At 43.4% G+C, this 15,422-nt stretch overlaps 1 protein-coding gene across 1 annotated transcript; it reads left to right on the top strand.

Moving 5' to 3' along the window:
* The first annotated feature begins 8,224 nt into the window (after positions 1-8,224).
* Positions 8,225-14,843, top strand: FAM167B (family with sequence similarity 167 member B). Its single transcript, XM_044285186.1, has 3 exons — positions 8,225-8,332; positions 8,449-8,735; positions 12,966-14,843. The coding sequence occupies exons 2-3, from the start codon at positions 8,451-8,453 to the stop codon at positions 13,227-13,229; spliced, it is 549 nt and encodes a 182-aa protein (XP_044141121.1). The 5' UTR covers positions 8,225-8,332; positions 8,449-8,450; the 3' UTR covers positions 13,230-14,843.
* The last annotated feature ends 579 nt before the right edge of the window (positions 14,844-15,422 follow it).

Here is a 15,422-nt window from a genome sequence, read left to right as displayed (position 1 = left end):
GCGATCCCACCGGCCCGTTCACTATCTAGGGCTCATTTTAGGGAAAGCCAGTGTTTAGGCACGTGATCGCTGCATGGGTGAGGAACCCGTCTAGGGACATCAGGGCAGTCAGGTGCCAGCCGCAAGGTGAGTCAGGGGTCACCACCTTTCCCTCTCCCTTGGGCAGGGCTTTCCCTTTTCCCTCCCTGTGCGTGACGCCGGTCATTACAGATATACCCCTGCTCTACATAGTGGACAGGGAAATACATTTCACTAATTCGTCTGTTACATTGTCGGGTGAAATTCACCAATTTTTGGCTGTGCTATACCACTGCTCTACATAGTGGACAGGGAAATACATTTCACTAATTCATCTGTTACATTGTCGGGTGACATTCACCATTTTTGGCTGTGATATACCCCTGCTCTACATAGTGGAAAGGGAAATACATTTCACTAATTAATCTGTTACATTGTCGGGTGACATTAAACAATTTTTGGCTGTGATATACCCCTGCTCTACATAGTGGACAGGGAAATACATTTCACTAATTCATCTGTTACATTGTCGGGTGAAATTCACCAATCTTGGCTGTGATATACCACTGCTCTATATAGTGGACAGGGAAATACATTTCACTAATTCGTCTGTTACATTGTCAGGTGAAATTCACCAATATTTGGCTGTGATATACCACTGCTCTACATAGTGGACAGGGAAATACATTTCACTAATTCATCTGTTACATTGTCGGGTGACATTCACCAATTTTTGGCTGTGATATACCCCTGCTCTACATAGTGGAAAGGGAAATACATTTCACTAATTTGTCTGTTACATTGTCGGGTGACAATAAACAATTTTTGGCTGTGATATACCCTTGCTCTACATAGTGGACAGGGAAATACATTTCACTAATTCATCTGTTACATTGTCGGGTGAAATTCACCAATCTTGGCTGTGATATACCACTGCTCCATATAGTGGACAGGAAATACATTTCACTAATTCGTCTGTTACATTGTCGGGTGACATTCACCAATTTTTAGCTGTGTGATATACCCCTGCTCTACCTAGTGGACAGGGAAAAACATTTCACTAATTCGTCTGTTACATTGTCGGGTGACATTCACCAATTTTTGGATGTGATATACCCCTGCTCTACCTAGTGGACAGGAAAATACATTTCAGTAATTCGTCTGTTACATTGTCGGGTGAAATTCACAAATTTTTGGTTGTGATATACCCCTGCTGTACCTAGTGGACAGGGAAAAACATTTCACTAATTCGTCAGTTACATTGTCGGGTGACAATTACCAATTTTTGGCTGTGATATACCCCTGTTCTAACTAGTGGACGAGGAAATAAATTTCACTAATTTGTCTCTTACATTGTCGGGTGAAATTCACCAATTTTTGGCTGTGATATACCCCTGCTCTACATAGTGGACAGGGAAATTCATTTCACTAATTCGTCTGTTACATTGTTGGGTGACAAATGCTCATCTTTTACGCTAGAAAGTACATTTGCGGCCTACACTGCATTTAGTACAGTACGAATGGTGAGGCCAGAACAAGTACAGGCGATAGTAGATTGGGTGGCTGACAGTGCCTCCAATTCCTTCACATTGTCTCCCACCCAGTCCCCTGCTGAAAGATCAGAGTTGGCACCTGCAGCCCATGGCAGTCTCTTATGCTTTTTGGTGACTCTGCTGGCAGGGTTACCGTGGGCCATCCACATAGCCCTGCCCCAGAAGTGGAAGAGATGCAGCCACTTATGCTTCATGATGAGGACGGGAAGACCACCGCAGCATGTCTCTGATGATGAGGGGTGGGAGCAGTCTTATCGCAGGGTTCTTCTCCTAGCAATTGGCGCCCTTATGCTTTTTCTCTAAAAAATCTCTCCGAAAGAAATTATGATGTAGATAATAGAGAGTTGTCGGCCATTAAATTGGCTTTTGAAGACTGGCGTTATTGGTTGGAAGGAGCGATTTATCCCGTTATGGTAATTACTGATCACAAAAATCTGGCCTACCTGTAATCAGCTAAACATCTGAACCAAAGGCAGGCCAGATGGTCGTTGCTTTTTACTAGATTTAATTTTATTGTCACTTATCGTCCTGGGATTAAAAACGTCAAGGCGGATGCAGAGGTGTTGGAGGCCCAGGGAGAGACACCCGATTCCTGTCCTCCAGGGAAGTTGTTTGTCCCTTCGGAACTATGACACAAGGTGTTTAAGGAACATCACGATACTGTTCTTACGGGACACCCTGGGAGCAGATCCACTGTGGATCTCATTTCTCGAAGATTCTGGTGGTCAGGGTTACGTAAATGTGTTATGGGCTATGTGGCAGCTTGTGAGACTTGTGCGTGTGCTAAGGTGGCTCATACTCGCCATTCAGGATCTCTACTTCCCTTGTCTATCCCATCCCGACCCTGTACTCATTTGTCCATGGACTTTATTACAGATTTGCCTAATTTTTCTGGGAAAACTGTGATTCTGGTGGTTGTTGACCACTTCAGCAAGATGGCACACTTTATACCATTATCAGGTTTACCTAATGCCAAAACTCTCGCTCAAATGTTTGTCGATAACATTGTGAAACTACACAGCATTCCCTCTAATGTGGTGTCTGATAGAGGGACTCAATTTGTTTCCAGATTCTGGAAGGCGTTCTGTATTCGTCTGGGGGTCCAATTGTCCTTCTCTTCGGCCTTACATCCTCAGTCGAACAGGCAGACTGAGTGCACTAACCAGAATCTGGAGACTTATTTGAGATTTTTTGTCTCTGAGAATCAAGAGGAGTGGTCTTCATTTTTGTCGTTGGCCGAGTTTGCTATAAATAAGCGTAGACAGGAGTCCACTGATAAGTCGCCGTTTTTTAGTGCATATGGGTTTTATCCTCAGTTTGGCACATTTTCTGGTACTGAGACGTCTGGTATACCTGAAGAGGAAAGATTCTCATCTTCGTTGTTATCTATTTGGAGGAAGATTCAAAACAATTTAAATAAAATGGGCAAAAAGTATAAATGTATGGTTGACAAGAGATGTGTGAGTGGTCTGGACCTGAGAGTGGGTGATTCTGTGTGGCTGTCCACAAGAAACATTAAGTTGAAGGTACCCTCTTGGAAATTGGGGCTAAGGTTTATTGGGCCATACAAGATCTCTGTGTCACGGAAGGTGTACAGAAACTAGAAGACACAAAATGAAGATCCGACTGACTGCATCCAAAACTAAGGAACCAGAGGATAAGCCCTGTAACAGACCTGGCTCTCTCCCTTACTGCTCAGCCTATGCAAAAATCTCTATGGTAGATGATTGCATATCCTCGTTCCTCGACTGTATTACACCTGAACACCCTATAAAAGTGTGGGGACACGACCACCGGCTCCCTACACTTAATACGGAGGGAGTCAGGGTCACCTAGGATCCAGCAAACAGGAAAATACAAATGAAAGAACAAACTTATCTGTAGAAGACTCAGTAGTAGCATCCAGCATGCACACACTCCAGGAAGTTGTATAAACCGCAAAGTGATGCAGTATGGGAAGGGATTTAAAGGGATGCAATCAGTGCAACTACATGACAGCTGAGAGAGGCTAACAAGATGAGAAAACGAAAGCAAAACAAAAGGAACCTTAAGCAGGAGGTTCTGAAGAACGTCTGTCAGAGCTTCCCAGATGTCTGGTGGTGACACTCTGCCATTATTAATCTGGTTGCTTTTCGTCTTGAGCTTCCGCAGGCTTTGAAGATTCCTAATGTGTTTCACAAGTCATGCTGAAAAGATATTTTGAACCTGCTGAACCATCCTCCCTGCCACCACCTCCTGTCATGGTTGATGGTAATCTTGAGTTTCAGATTGCCAGGATAGTGAACTCACGTATTCTTCATGGATCTCTTCAGTACCTCGTGCACTGGAAGGGTTACAGTCCAGAGGAAAGAATGTGGGTTTCTGCGACCGACATGAATGCCAGTCGGCTTGTGAGGGCCTTTCACAGGGCGCATCCTGATAAAGTCAGTCCTGGGTGTTCGGAGGCCACCAGTAGAAGAACAGTAGTAGAAGTACAGTCCTGATCAAAAGTTTAAGACCACTTGAAAAATTGCAAAAAATCATATTTAGCATGGCTGGATCTTAACAAGGTTCCAAGTAGAGCTTCAACATGCAACAAGAAGAAATAGGAGTGAGTCAAAACATTTTTTGAGCATTCAATTTAATGAAAACAACTAATAAACTGAAACAGGCTGTTTTTCAGCTAAACAAAAGTCTAGGACCACACCTCCAAAAAAAAAAAAAAAAAAGAAGCCCAAAACAGAAATCCAACTTCCAAACATGAACTCAGTAATGAGTAGCTCCGCCGTTATTGTTTATCACTTCAAAAATTTGTTTCGGCATGCATGATGCAAGCGTTTCCATGAGGTGAGTGGGAACATTTCTCCAAGTGGAGAAGAAGGCCGCACAAAGGCCATCTACTGTCTGGAACTGTTGCCCATTTTTGTAAACTTCCCTTGCCATCCATCCCCAAAGGTTCTCAATTGGATTTAGATCAGGGGAACACGCAGAATGGGCCAAAAGAGTGATGTTATTCTCCTGGAAGAAGTCCCTTGTCCTGCGGGCATTGTGTACTGTAGCGTTGTCCTGTTGAAAAACCCAGTCGTTACCACACAGATGAGGGCCCTCAGTCATGAGGAAGGCTCTCTGCAACATCTGGACATAGCCAGCGGCCGTTTGACGCCCCTGCACTTCCTGAAGCTCCATTGTTCCACTGAAGGAAAAAGCACCCAGACCATTATGGCGCCCCCTCCACTGTGGCGCGTAGAAAACATGTCAGGTGGGATCTGCTTGTCATGCCAGTAACGTTGGAAACCATCAGGACCATCAAGGTAAAAAAAAATCTCATCAGAGAATAAAACTTTCTTCCACCTTTGAATGTCCCATGTTTGGTGCTCTCTTGCAAAGTCCAAACGAGCAGTTCTGTGGCGTTAAAGAAGAAGAGGTCTTTGAAGACGTTTTTTTTTGTTTTTGAAGCCCTTCAGTCTCAGATGCCGTCTGATGGTTATAGGGGTGCAGTCAGCACCAGTAAGGGCCTTAATTTGGGTAGAGGATCGTCCAGTGTCTTGACGGGCAGCCAATTGTATCCTCCGGCTCAGTGCTGATGAAATTTTTTTGGGTCTTCCACTTGACTTTTTTGTTCCATAACCCTCAGGATCATTTAAGAAATTCCAAATTACTGTCTTACTGCGTCCCACCTCAGCAGCGATGGCGCGCTGTGAGAGACCCTGCTTATGCAGTTCAACAACACGACCACGTCCAAAAAGGGAGAGTTTTTTTGCCTTTGCCATCACAATGTGTGATTACCTGACAGAAAATGACAATGAATCCACGTCTTTGCACAGATTTGGCGTTTTAAAGGCATGTGGTCCTAAAATTTGGATCAGCTGAAAAACAGCCTGTTTCAGTTTAATCGTTATTTTCAATTAATTGAATGCTCAAAAAATGTTTTGTCTCACTCGAATTTCTTCTTGTTGCATGTTGAAGCTCTACTTGGAACCTTGTTAAGATCCAACAATGTAAAATATGATTTTTAGCCATTTTTCAAGTGGTCTTAAACTTTTGATCAGGACTGTATTGTCATGGTCCCTCCTGTGGGAGAGGTGAGAAGATCGGATAGACTTGCTGTACGTGAGGCTATCTGACAGGTCTCTCTGTTTTCCTCTATGTAAGTTGTTGTTTGGCAGGATCTCACCTCTCCTCAGGTGCTGCTTGTTATCAGTGATGAGGCTCCATTTAGATCCGCCTCACACTGCTGACCATGCGGTTCATAGTTTCTGCTTGGAGTTGCTAGTGCTGGTTTGTCTTGGATCTCCTGCTTCTCCATTCATCTCTAAGCTAAGTACTTGTTGCCTGTTTCTTATTATCTGGAGTGTGTTGTTTCTAGGCCACAGGGAGACGCAGGTTCCTTTATTCTGGATGGAACCAGCTGTCTCATCCCCTGCTACCTATCCTAGGGCTCGTCAGTTTTAGCAGGGCTTTAGGTATCCGGTGTATGAGTATTTCCACCATCAGGATCTGCTCATACTGGCAGGAGTTAGGGAAAGGCCTAGGGATTTCTAGGAGGTCACCATCCATCTTCCTTAGCTTTTGAGGCCTAGATTGTTGTCTATTCGTTGTGGTGTGTATTTGGTGTTTTCCCTTCCCCTTAACCTGTGACAGTGACATGTCCGGTGAGTATGCTGGCCATGCAAAAACTGGGATGATTTCAGCTTCGAGGAATTGTGTACAGATCCTTGCAATATGGGGCCGTGCATTATTATGCTGCAACATGAGGTGATGGTCGTGGATGAATGGCACAACAATGGGCTTCAGGGTCTCGCCATGGTACCACTGTGCATTCAAAATGCCATCAATAAAATGTACCTGTGTTCATTGTCCATAACATATGCCTGCCCATACCATAACCCCACCTCCACCATGGGACACTCGATCCACAACATTGATATCAGCAAACCGCTCACCCACACGACGCCACACACGCTGTCTGCCATCTGCCCTGAACAGTGAAAACCGGGAACTCATCCGTGAACAGAACGCCTCTCCAACGTGCCAGATGCCATCGAATGTGAGCATTTGCCCACTCAAGTTGGTTACGACAACGAACTGCAGTCAGGTCCAGACCCAGATGAGGATGACAAGCATGCAGATGAACTTCCATGAGACAGTTTCTGACAGTTTGTGCAGAAATTCTTTGGTTATGCAAACTGATTGTTGCTGCAGCTGTCCGGGTGGCTGGTCTCAGACGATCATGGAGGTGAACATGCTGGATGTGGAGGTCCTGGGCTGGTGTGGTTACATGTGGTCTGCGGTTGTGAGGCCGGTTGGATGTACTGCCAAATTCTCTGAAACGCCTTTGGAGATGGCTTATGGTAGAGAAATTAACATTCATTGCACGGGCAACAGCTCTGGTGGACATTCCTGCAGTCAGCATGCCAATTGCACGCTCCCTCAAATGTTGCAACATCTGTGGCATTATGCTGTGTGATCAAACTGCACATTTCAGAGTAGACTTTTATTGTTGGCAGTCTAAGGCACACCTGTGCAATATTTATGCTGTCTAATCAGCACCTTGATATGCCACACCTGTGAGGTGGGATGGATTATTTTGGCAAAGGAGAAGTGCTCACTAACAGATTTAGACAGATTTGTGAACAATATTTGAGAGTAATGGGTCTTTTGTGTATGTGGAAAATGTTTCAGATCTTTGAGTTCAGCTCATGCAAAATGGGAGCAAAACCGAAAGTGTTGCGTTTATATTTTTGCTCAGTGTAGATTGAAAGTACCTTTTTCAAAACCTTGTCCACAAGGAAGTAAGAGTATACTGTACATTTTTCTAATTGCTAATTATGCAGAATTTTCATGGATTTTCACTATTGCTTTCAAGGCAAAGCGACAGATCCAAAGTGATATCTGTGGCAAAACCCAAAGCATTTGCAACAGATCGCTAAATGAAAGATATCCTTTCACCCAGCTGAGCTAGCCCTAGAAGGCACTGTAGCTGGTTTAACCATGAATTGCCTGGTGACAGATTTTCTTTAAGAGTATGACTGAACATTGTCTCTTATAATTCATTTTCCTCTTCTTGTGGCAGGATGTTGTAATGGTGGTTTGGTATGCTTTATATGTAGTGTAGAGGCCTTGATCTGAATGCACAGTTTTAACCTGTCTACCCTGCGTACTCACTGGGTGATATTTCCTCTCAAGAAATATTTGAAATTGCTGGTCTATTACTTTAGTCTTATCGGTTTATTAGACTTGTTATAAATAAATGATGATATAATGATTTATGATGTAGCATTTGATGGACAGACTTAATCATTTTCCATATAAACTGATATTTGGTTCTCATGTAGTGGATGTTGAGTTACCTGTAGGCCACCTACTTGAATGCTTAGACCGCCTTGTCTTTTGCAGATAGTTCTACAGGAGGTAAGTTGTGATAGTGACATCTATTAATGTTTGTAATGTTCTGTTCTGGATTTCACTCAGCCTCTTCCCTTCCCTTTCCTGTTCTAGGGTCATCTTTAAATAGATCATAGATGATGAATGTGTTAATGACTTTTCCTTTGCATGCTGATCATAAGGCGACTGTTATTGTTCTCCTGAACACTGGATAAACTTAGATACTGGGTGCAGTTTCCTGCAGAAATAGGAGGATCTTACAGGCATAATAATAAATCATAAAAACTAATAAAACACGGTGTACTTGGAGCTAAGAGGTATTAGGAAGTATGTGTCTGAAGCACTTCACAGAACCACATGGACCTTGGTAAAACTGGTTGGTTGATCTCCACATGCCTGTAGGTATTATTTTCTTCTGGAAAATTTCTTCTGGAGAGCATAGACTTATCCTGGGTTGGCTTATAATCTCCTGATCTTTACGACTTTGTTTTGTGTGGGCTGTAACTTTGCACAGCCATGTCTTTCAGTCCAGTTATATTCAATGAGCTGTGTGAAGATGAGGAGGGTGATATAGCTCCTGATTTAGAGTCTGTTAAAGCCCTGACAGCCAGATTGAACCTGCAAACCCGTCGACCATCATACCAAGAATGGACACAGAGAGTACAAGCACGACCATGGGCAAAAAATCGAGCTGTTGCCCAAGAGAAACTATCTTCTAATCAAGAGCAAAGCATCCAAAAAAACAGCATCTGTGGGTTCAGCTCTATAGATGAAGCTTTACAATGGCTGAGGAAAGAACTAGTAAGTTTTTTTGTTTTTGTTTTAGTGCTTTTCATGCATAAATTCAATGAACAGAATGTATTTTATTGAGATTTCTCAACCATATCATAAGTGAAGGTCCGAAGTGGTGAGAACAAAACTTCCATGTGCCAAGGACAATATGGGCCTGTTGCAGACTATAAATGACATATTACTAATGTATGCAACACAAATCTACAATATGGCTGTGGACATGAGGTCTTTCACATATTTCATTAGTGGTATTGGCCAGCACTTGATAGTTAAACGTAACCTGTCGCTATATGCTTGGTGTTTCATATGTAGGTAACATGTTATAGAGCTGGAGGAGCTGAGCAGAATGATATTCAGTATAACCTGTAAGTTACTAAAGGTCCATTCACACGTCCGTAGAATGTGTCTGCATCCAGTCTGCAATTATCCGGAACGGGTGCGGACCCATGCATTCTCTAAGGGGCAGAAATGGATGCGGACAGCACACAGTGTGCTGTCCGCATCCGCACTTCCGGAGCACGGTCCCGAACTTCCGGTCCGCGGCTCCGGAAAATAATAGAACATGTCCTATGTTCTATGGGGGTGCCGGCCGGCAGGGGCGTAGCTAAAAGCTCATGGGCCCTGGTGCAAGAGTTCAGCTTGGGCCCCCGTCCCTCATTGCTTGCTGGCAAGAGGAGCACATATCCTTCCTGCTGCCTGAGGCAAACATTGAAAGGGCCCCCCCTCATGCCAAATTCTTAACCTAACCCCTTCCCTCCAGCCAGAGGTGTAAATTGACCAGTATGCACTTTCTATAATGCCAGTGTCTTATGTGGCACAAGGGTCTTTGGGCCCCCTCAGGCTCCTGGGCCCGGTAGCGACTGCTACCTCTGCACCCCTTATAGCTACGCCCCTGCCGGCCGGGTGTATTGCGGATCCGCAATACACCACGGACGTGTGAATGGACCCTAACGCTGGGTTCAGACCTGAGCGTTCGGGATGTCGCGCTCTGTATGCGCGATTGTACCGGCGTTTGCAATCGCGCATACAGAGACAAGCGAATGCCCATTGTCGCGCGTTCCCGGAAGTCTATGTACGGGAACGGGCGACAAGATGCCCCAAAGAAGCTCATGTACTTCTTGGGGCGTCGGGCATTTTACAGCGCGATCGTACGCGCTGTAAAACGCTCAGGTGAGAACCATTCCCATAGGAACGCGCTGTAAAACGCTCAGGTCTGAACCCAGCCTTATAGAATTCTCTGTCCTTTGGACGGTCCAATTAGTGATTAACAACTCCCTCTCTATGCACATTTAATAGGAAGCTGTCATATGGCAATGGCTACATTTCTTTATAGGTATTACAGTTAGGTCGGATCCCTGGTCAATATTAGCATCATAAGTTATTGTGTCCGCTATCTCAGAAGTGTCTAGTAGTCTTGCTGATAATTTTGCTGATAATCAACTTCAAGCTTCAATAGCAGCAACAGTTTTTTTGTAGGCCTCTTATCTACTAGAATCAGTACATGCACAAATTAGTGGTATCCCTCACCATAGGGTTCCACTGTAAAAAAAAAAAAAAAAAAATCTGTTTAATGGATACGTTTTTTTGTTCTATTTTGCTGGACTTGACGAGACCACAGCCTTAGGCTACATGCACACGAACATTGTGTGTTTTGCGGTCCGCAAAACATGGATGGCGTCCGTGCGCGTTCCGCAATTTGTAGAACGGCACGGACAGCCTTTAATATAACTGCCTATTCTTGTACGCAAAGAGCAGGCAAGAATAAGACATGTTATTTTTTTTTTGCGGGGCCACAGAACGGAGCAACGGATGCGGACAGCACACGGAGTGCTGTCCGCATCTTTTGCGGCCCCATTGAAGTGAATGGGTCCGCATCCGAGCTGCCAAAACTGCGGCTCAGATGCGGACCAAAACAACGGCCGTGTGCATGAGGTCTTAGATAGGCCATAGCCTTAAATGTTCTGTTTTAGAGTGGGTTCACATTACACTTTTGCCATCCATTTAATAGATATGTTTTAGTAAAAAGGGATACAAAAGCGCAGCACACCACGCTTTTGTATCTTGCAGAGTCTGGTAAGAAAAACATATACGTTAACGTATACTTTTTTTCACAATGGAACTCTATGGTGACAGATGCCACTGTATTATAAAAAAGAAAATGGCTGCACACCATTATATATACAAAGAATAGAGCTAAGAAATGGGGATCATTCTAAATAAAAGTGGTACAATACCGACTATAAATGAGTAATGGAAGCTCTTAGCGCACATATTTGATCAAACGTGTGTCGGGCCCATCACATGTTTGATCAAATATGTGCGCTAAGAGCTTCCATTGACTCAGCAGGCACCTAGGGATAATGTCTGGGTTCGTCTAAAACACCAATCACAGACATTTAATCCATCAGATGCCGTGGTCAATTGTGGCCACGGCATCTGGCAGGCTCTTCCCTGAGATCACTGCATTCCCAGGTCCTGAATAGCTTCCCCGATCTTGTTCGCTAAGGTAGCTTCGGTCCCTCTGAAAGATCCGAGGCTACCACAGCAATAATTCCCATGTAGTCCTGCCTGCAAAAAAAATTCCCAAAGTTTTTCTTTTTTTCAGTACTGCATAAGGAACAGCATAAAACAAATCTCATAAAACTTTGGCGGAATTGCGTTTTTTTTTTATTCCACCCCATTTGGAGTTTTTTGCCAGCTTCCCACTAGATCGTATGCAGTATAAAATGGTACCATTAGAAAGTACAGGTTCTCCAACAAAAAAGCTAGCTCTCATATGGCTATGTGAACAGAAAAATTAAAAATGTAATGGTTCCAAGAAAGCATGATGTGAAAAAATGAAAATGCAAAAAGCCATGTCAGGAAGGGGTTAAACCACATTTTTATGGCAAACATATTTTTTAGAATGTTTGGTGAATTTTTATTTTTCCATGTCACTATCTATATTTAAATTTTTTTATTTAATCCTGCAATTTTCGCAATGGTCACTATGCCTAATAATAGGTCATGATTTCCTGTTCTGTACTGATTAGCTGTTATCACTATCCTTACAGGCAGAATTACAATGACAAGTAACACCTCTATATAGATAACACAAGATTCACCATTCACAGCAGATGATATTGCAGATCATCTCACCGTTTTGAAAAATTCTGTTCTTCTGATCCAGCAGTAAAATAAAAAATAGATCAGTCATGCATCAATTTGCACTAAAATAACTGATCCGTCATTTTTGAGCATCAGTTAATATCATTTTGCATCCGCAACAATTTTGTCAGTTTCGTCAGAGATTTGTTACTTTAGACAGGAGAAAAAGTAATTTCAGGAAGACTTTTTCTCCCATCTAAAATAACAGATCTCTAATGGAACGAACAAAAACAGATGCAAACTGATGATAACAGATGCTCAAAATAATGCATCCATTTTTTATCTTTTGTTCTAATTGATCAGAAGAGCGGGAAACAAAATGGTGATGTGAAGTTGGCCTTAACTACTGCTTACTGACTTCTGCACAGGTCACAGAGCATGCCTAGAAAGCTCTCCCATAACATTTTAGAGGATAGGGGTGGTGGAGCCCTACCAATCAGATATTGATGGCCTATTCTGAGGATAAGCCATTAATATAAAAATCCTGGACACCCTTTTAAATTGCTATATTCAGTATATGCTATATACACTGTTCCATCTGTACACAATGTTAGGGTGGGTTCACACTAGCGTTATGGAGTCCGTTATGGCTTTCCGTTATAACAGGGTTATAACGGAACATAACGGACTCCATAGGATGGAATGCAAAGAGGCCGCAGACTTGCATTATGACGGAATGCCAAACGGATGCCTTTAAAAGGCATTCCGTTTTGCTCCGTCCTAATAGAAGTCTATGAAAAAACATAATGGATCCGTCTGGGTCCCGTTATGCAAGACGGAAAACAAAGTCCTGTTGACAGGATTTTGTTTTCCGTCTTGCCAAACGGGAACCAGACGGATCCGTTTTGATTCCCATAGACTTCTAATAGGACGGAGCAAAACGGAATGCCTTTTAAAGGCATCTGTTTTGCATTCCGTCGTAATGAAAGTCTATGGGCAGCAAAACGGATCCGACTTTCCGTCCTATGGATTCCGTTATGTTCCGTTGCAACCCTGTTATAACGGAAAGCCATAACGGACTCCATAACGCTAGTGTGAACACACCCTTAATTTGATATTGTATCATTAGGTGTACTTTCTTGTTTCATACAGCAGGAGATGCAGGCTTCAGACCACCTCCTGGCACGCCAGCTTATGCTATTACGATCCCGGATCTCACAGTTTAAAATAGAGCAGACCTGCGAGAGGCATAAGGAGATGCTAGACGATGCTACTTTCGACCTAGAGGGTTGTGAAGAAGACTCTGATCTACTCTGCGACATTCCACCACGTGCTGCCTTCTCTCTTTCAACTCCCCTCAAACACATCGGGGTGACACGCATGAATATTAACTCCCGAAGATTTTCATTGTGCTAAGAAGTACGTTACGCATCATGTGTAAAGAGCAAAAAAATATTACCAAACATCAGAATATGATGTCTATGCTAAATGCATTTAAAAATAATGCTTCCTAACAGCTCCAGGACCGATCTGATTTCAAACAATTTACCCCCTTTTTAATACTGGTCAACATTTGCTGTGCATCAGTCCTGTGGAACAGACCCTGTCATTGTTGAGTTCATAAAGGAGATGTGTCACTTCAGCAAGTGGCATTTATCATGTAGAGAAAGTTAATACAAGTCATTTACTAATGTATTGTGCTTGTCCATATTGCCTCCTTGCTGGGTTGATCCATTTTCCTTGGCTTTTTTCCATGGTTACGACCACCCTGCAATCCATCAGGGGTGGCCGTGATTGCCGGGAACATGGGAGCTTGCGTAGACTGGTGTTTTTTCCTATAGTGTGCAAGCACGACCACCACTGATGGATCACAGCGTGATCATAACCATGGAAATGAGCAGTGTATAATATGATGGAAAAATACTACTAGATAAACTCAAGGCTCCACAGAGACAGTGGTTCAATTTTTGTTTACTACAGACCAATTGAATAAATGATTTTCAGCTCATAACGAGTACATTATAATAGTAAAAACCCTCAAAGGTGTACATAGCCTTTAAATATTAGACAAAAAGGTATGTCTATCGCACTACTATATGATGGTGTATGCAATCTGGACCTGGTAATTTGTTTATTTTAATCATTCTAAGCCGCCACTGCACTTCTTACTGGTTCAGACAGGAGACACCTTATGGGGAATTTATTTTGTTACTCTGCCTTTCACTTCACTTGTTTACTTACATTTTGCAATAATCACTATCCGGTGCTCATACACATTTGACTAATATGAATTGCTATAATTCAAAACACTTTTCCAGTACATCAGAGAAAATCTTTATTCAGGTGCCAGGAAGCAGGAATACGTAGGCAGACTGTCAGTGCTCTGTAAATCCCGGCTCTGTTCACTGTGCTCTGCTGGATTCTGACTCATCTTACCTTGCGGCTCTCTCATGGGCAGTACACCCAGGGCTTGTTAGATACTTAAGTGGGCCGAGTGTGCAACATATTTATTTTTTGTATTCAATTTCTTTATTTTCCTCCTCCACATGCTCCCTAGTGTCTCTTTACCATGCTGCAGCCATCTCTGTAAGAACCGTCACCGCTGCTGTTCCCCCCGCACAGTGTCCCCGTCTCACCAGACATCAGTGACAGGCCAGTAGGCTGCATTATCCACAATCCTGAGTGATGCCACAAACCAGCATCAGGACGTTCTGTGTGGGTGGAGCTAACATAGCCCCACCCCCATCCTTTGTCTGCACTTGCTCCAGGCTGGAGGCCTAAACTTTATACTGGGATGACTGGGCCTTCTTCTTCATTCAGGTCTGCGAATAAAGGAATCTGTAAAGCTATGTCACACATTGAGGCATTATCACAGCCAGATGCCCCATAAGTGTGTCCTCCAAATATCCCCCATAACGGTGTCCTCTACAGATCCCCCATATTGGTGTCCTACCACAGATCCCTCATAAGTGTGTCCTCCACAGGTCCCCCATAACAGTGTGTCATCCACAGGTCCCCCATAACAGTGTGTCATCCACAGGTCCCCCATAACAGTGTGTCCCCCACAGGTCCCCCATAACAGTGTGTCATCCAAAGGTCCCCCATAACAGTGTGTTCTCCACAGATCCCCTATAACAGTGTGTCATCCACAGGTCCTCCATAACAGTGTCATCCACAGGTCCCCATAACAGTGTGCATGTGCAGCATTATCTCCATTCACTGCTATGGAATTGCCAGTGATCAGCTATTTTCAGAACACTCATAGTACAATGGAGGATGACCATGTATGCACACTGTGCTTTACCTTCACTTCAGGGGCCCGGATGGGACAACCCCTTTTTTTCAGCTTGTGGTTTTATAAACTGCACCATAGAAAAACAGAAGTGCCCTGGCCATTCATAATGCGGGGTCCATGTCCAGAATTCCCACTGAAAATGTTAAGGAATGAAAATCCATGCCAAAACTGCATCAAAAACTGTTTTATAAAATGCGTAAGAAAGAAAAAACACATCAGCAAGAGGAGTGGGCTCCTGGGCATATCAACATGAGCAATGTGAAGGAACAACAGTTATAAATGTTGTGCGATGATGGACTTCAATAAAAAAGTTC

The sequence above is a fragment of the Bufo gargarizans genome, chromosome 3, assembly GCF_014858855.1.
Source record: "Bufo gargarizans isolate SCDJY-AF-19 chromosome 3, ASM1485885v1, whole genome shotgun sequence".
Lineage (NCBI taxonomy): Eukaryota > Metazoa > Chordata > Amphibia > Anura > Bufonidae > Bufo > Bufo gargarizans.
This window is presented reverse-complemented; position numbering and strand designations above follow the sequence as displayed.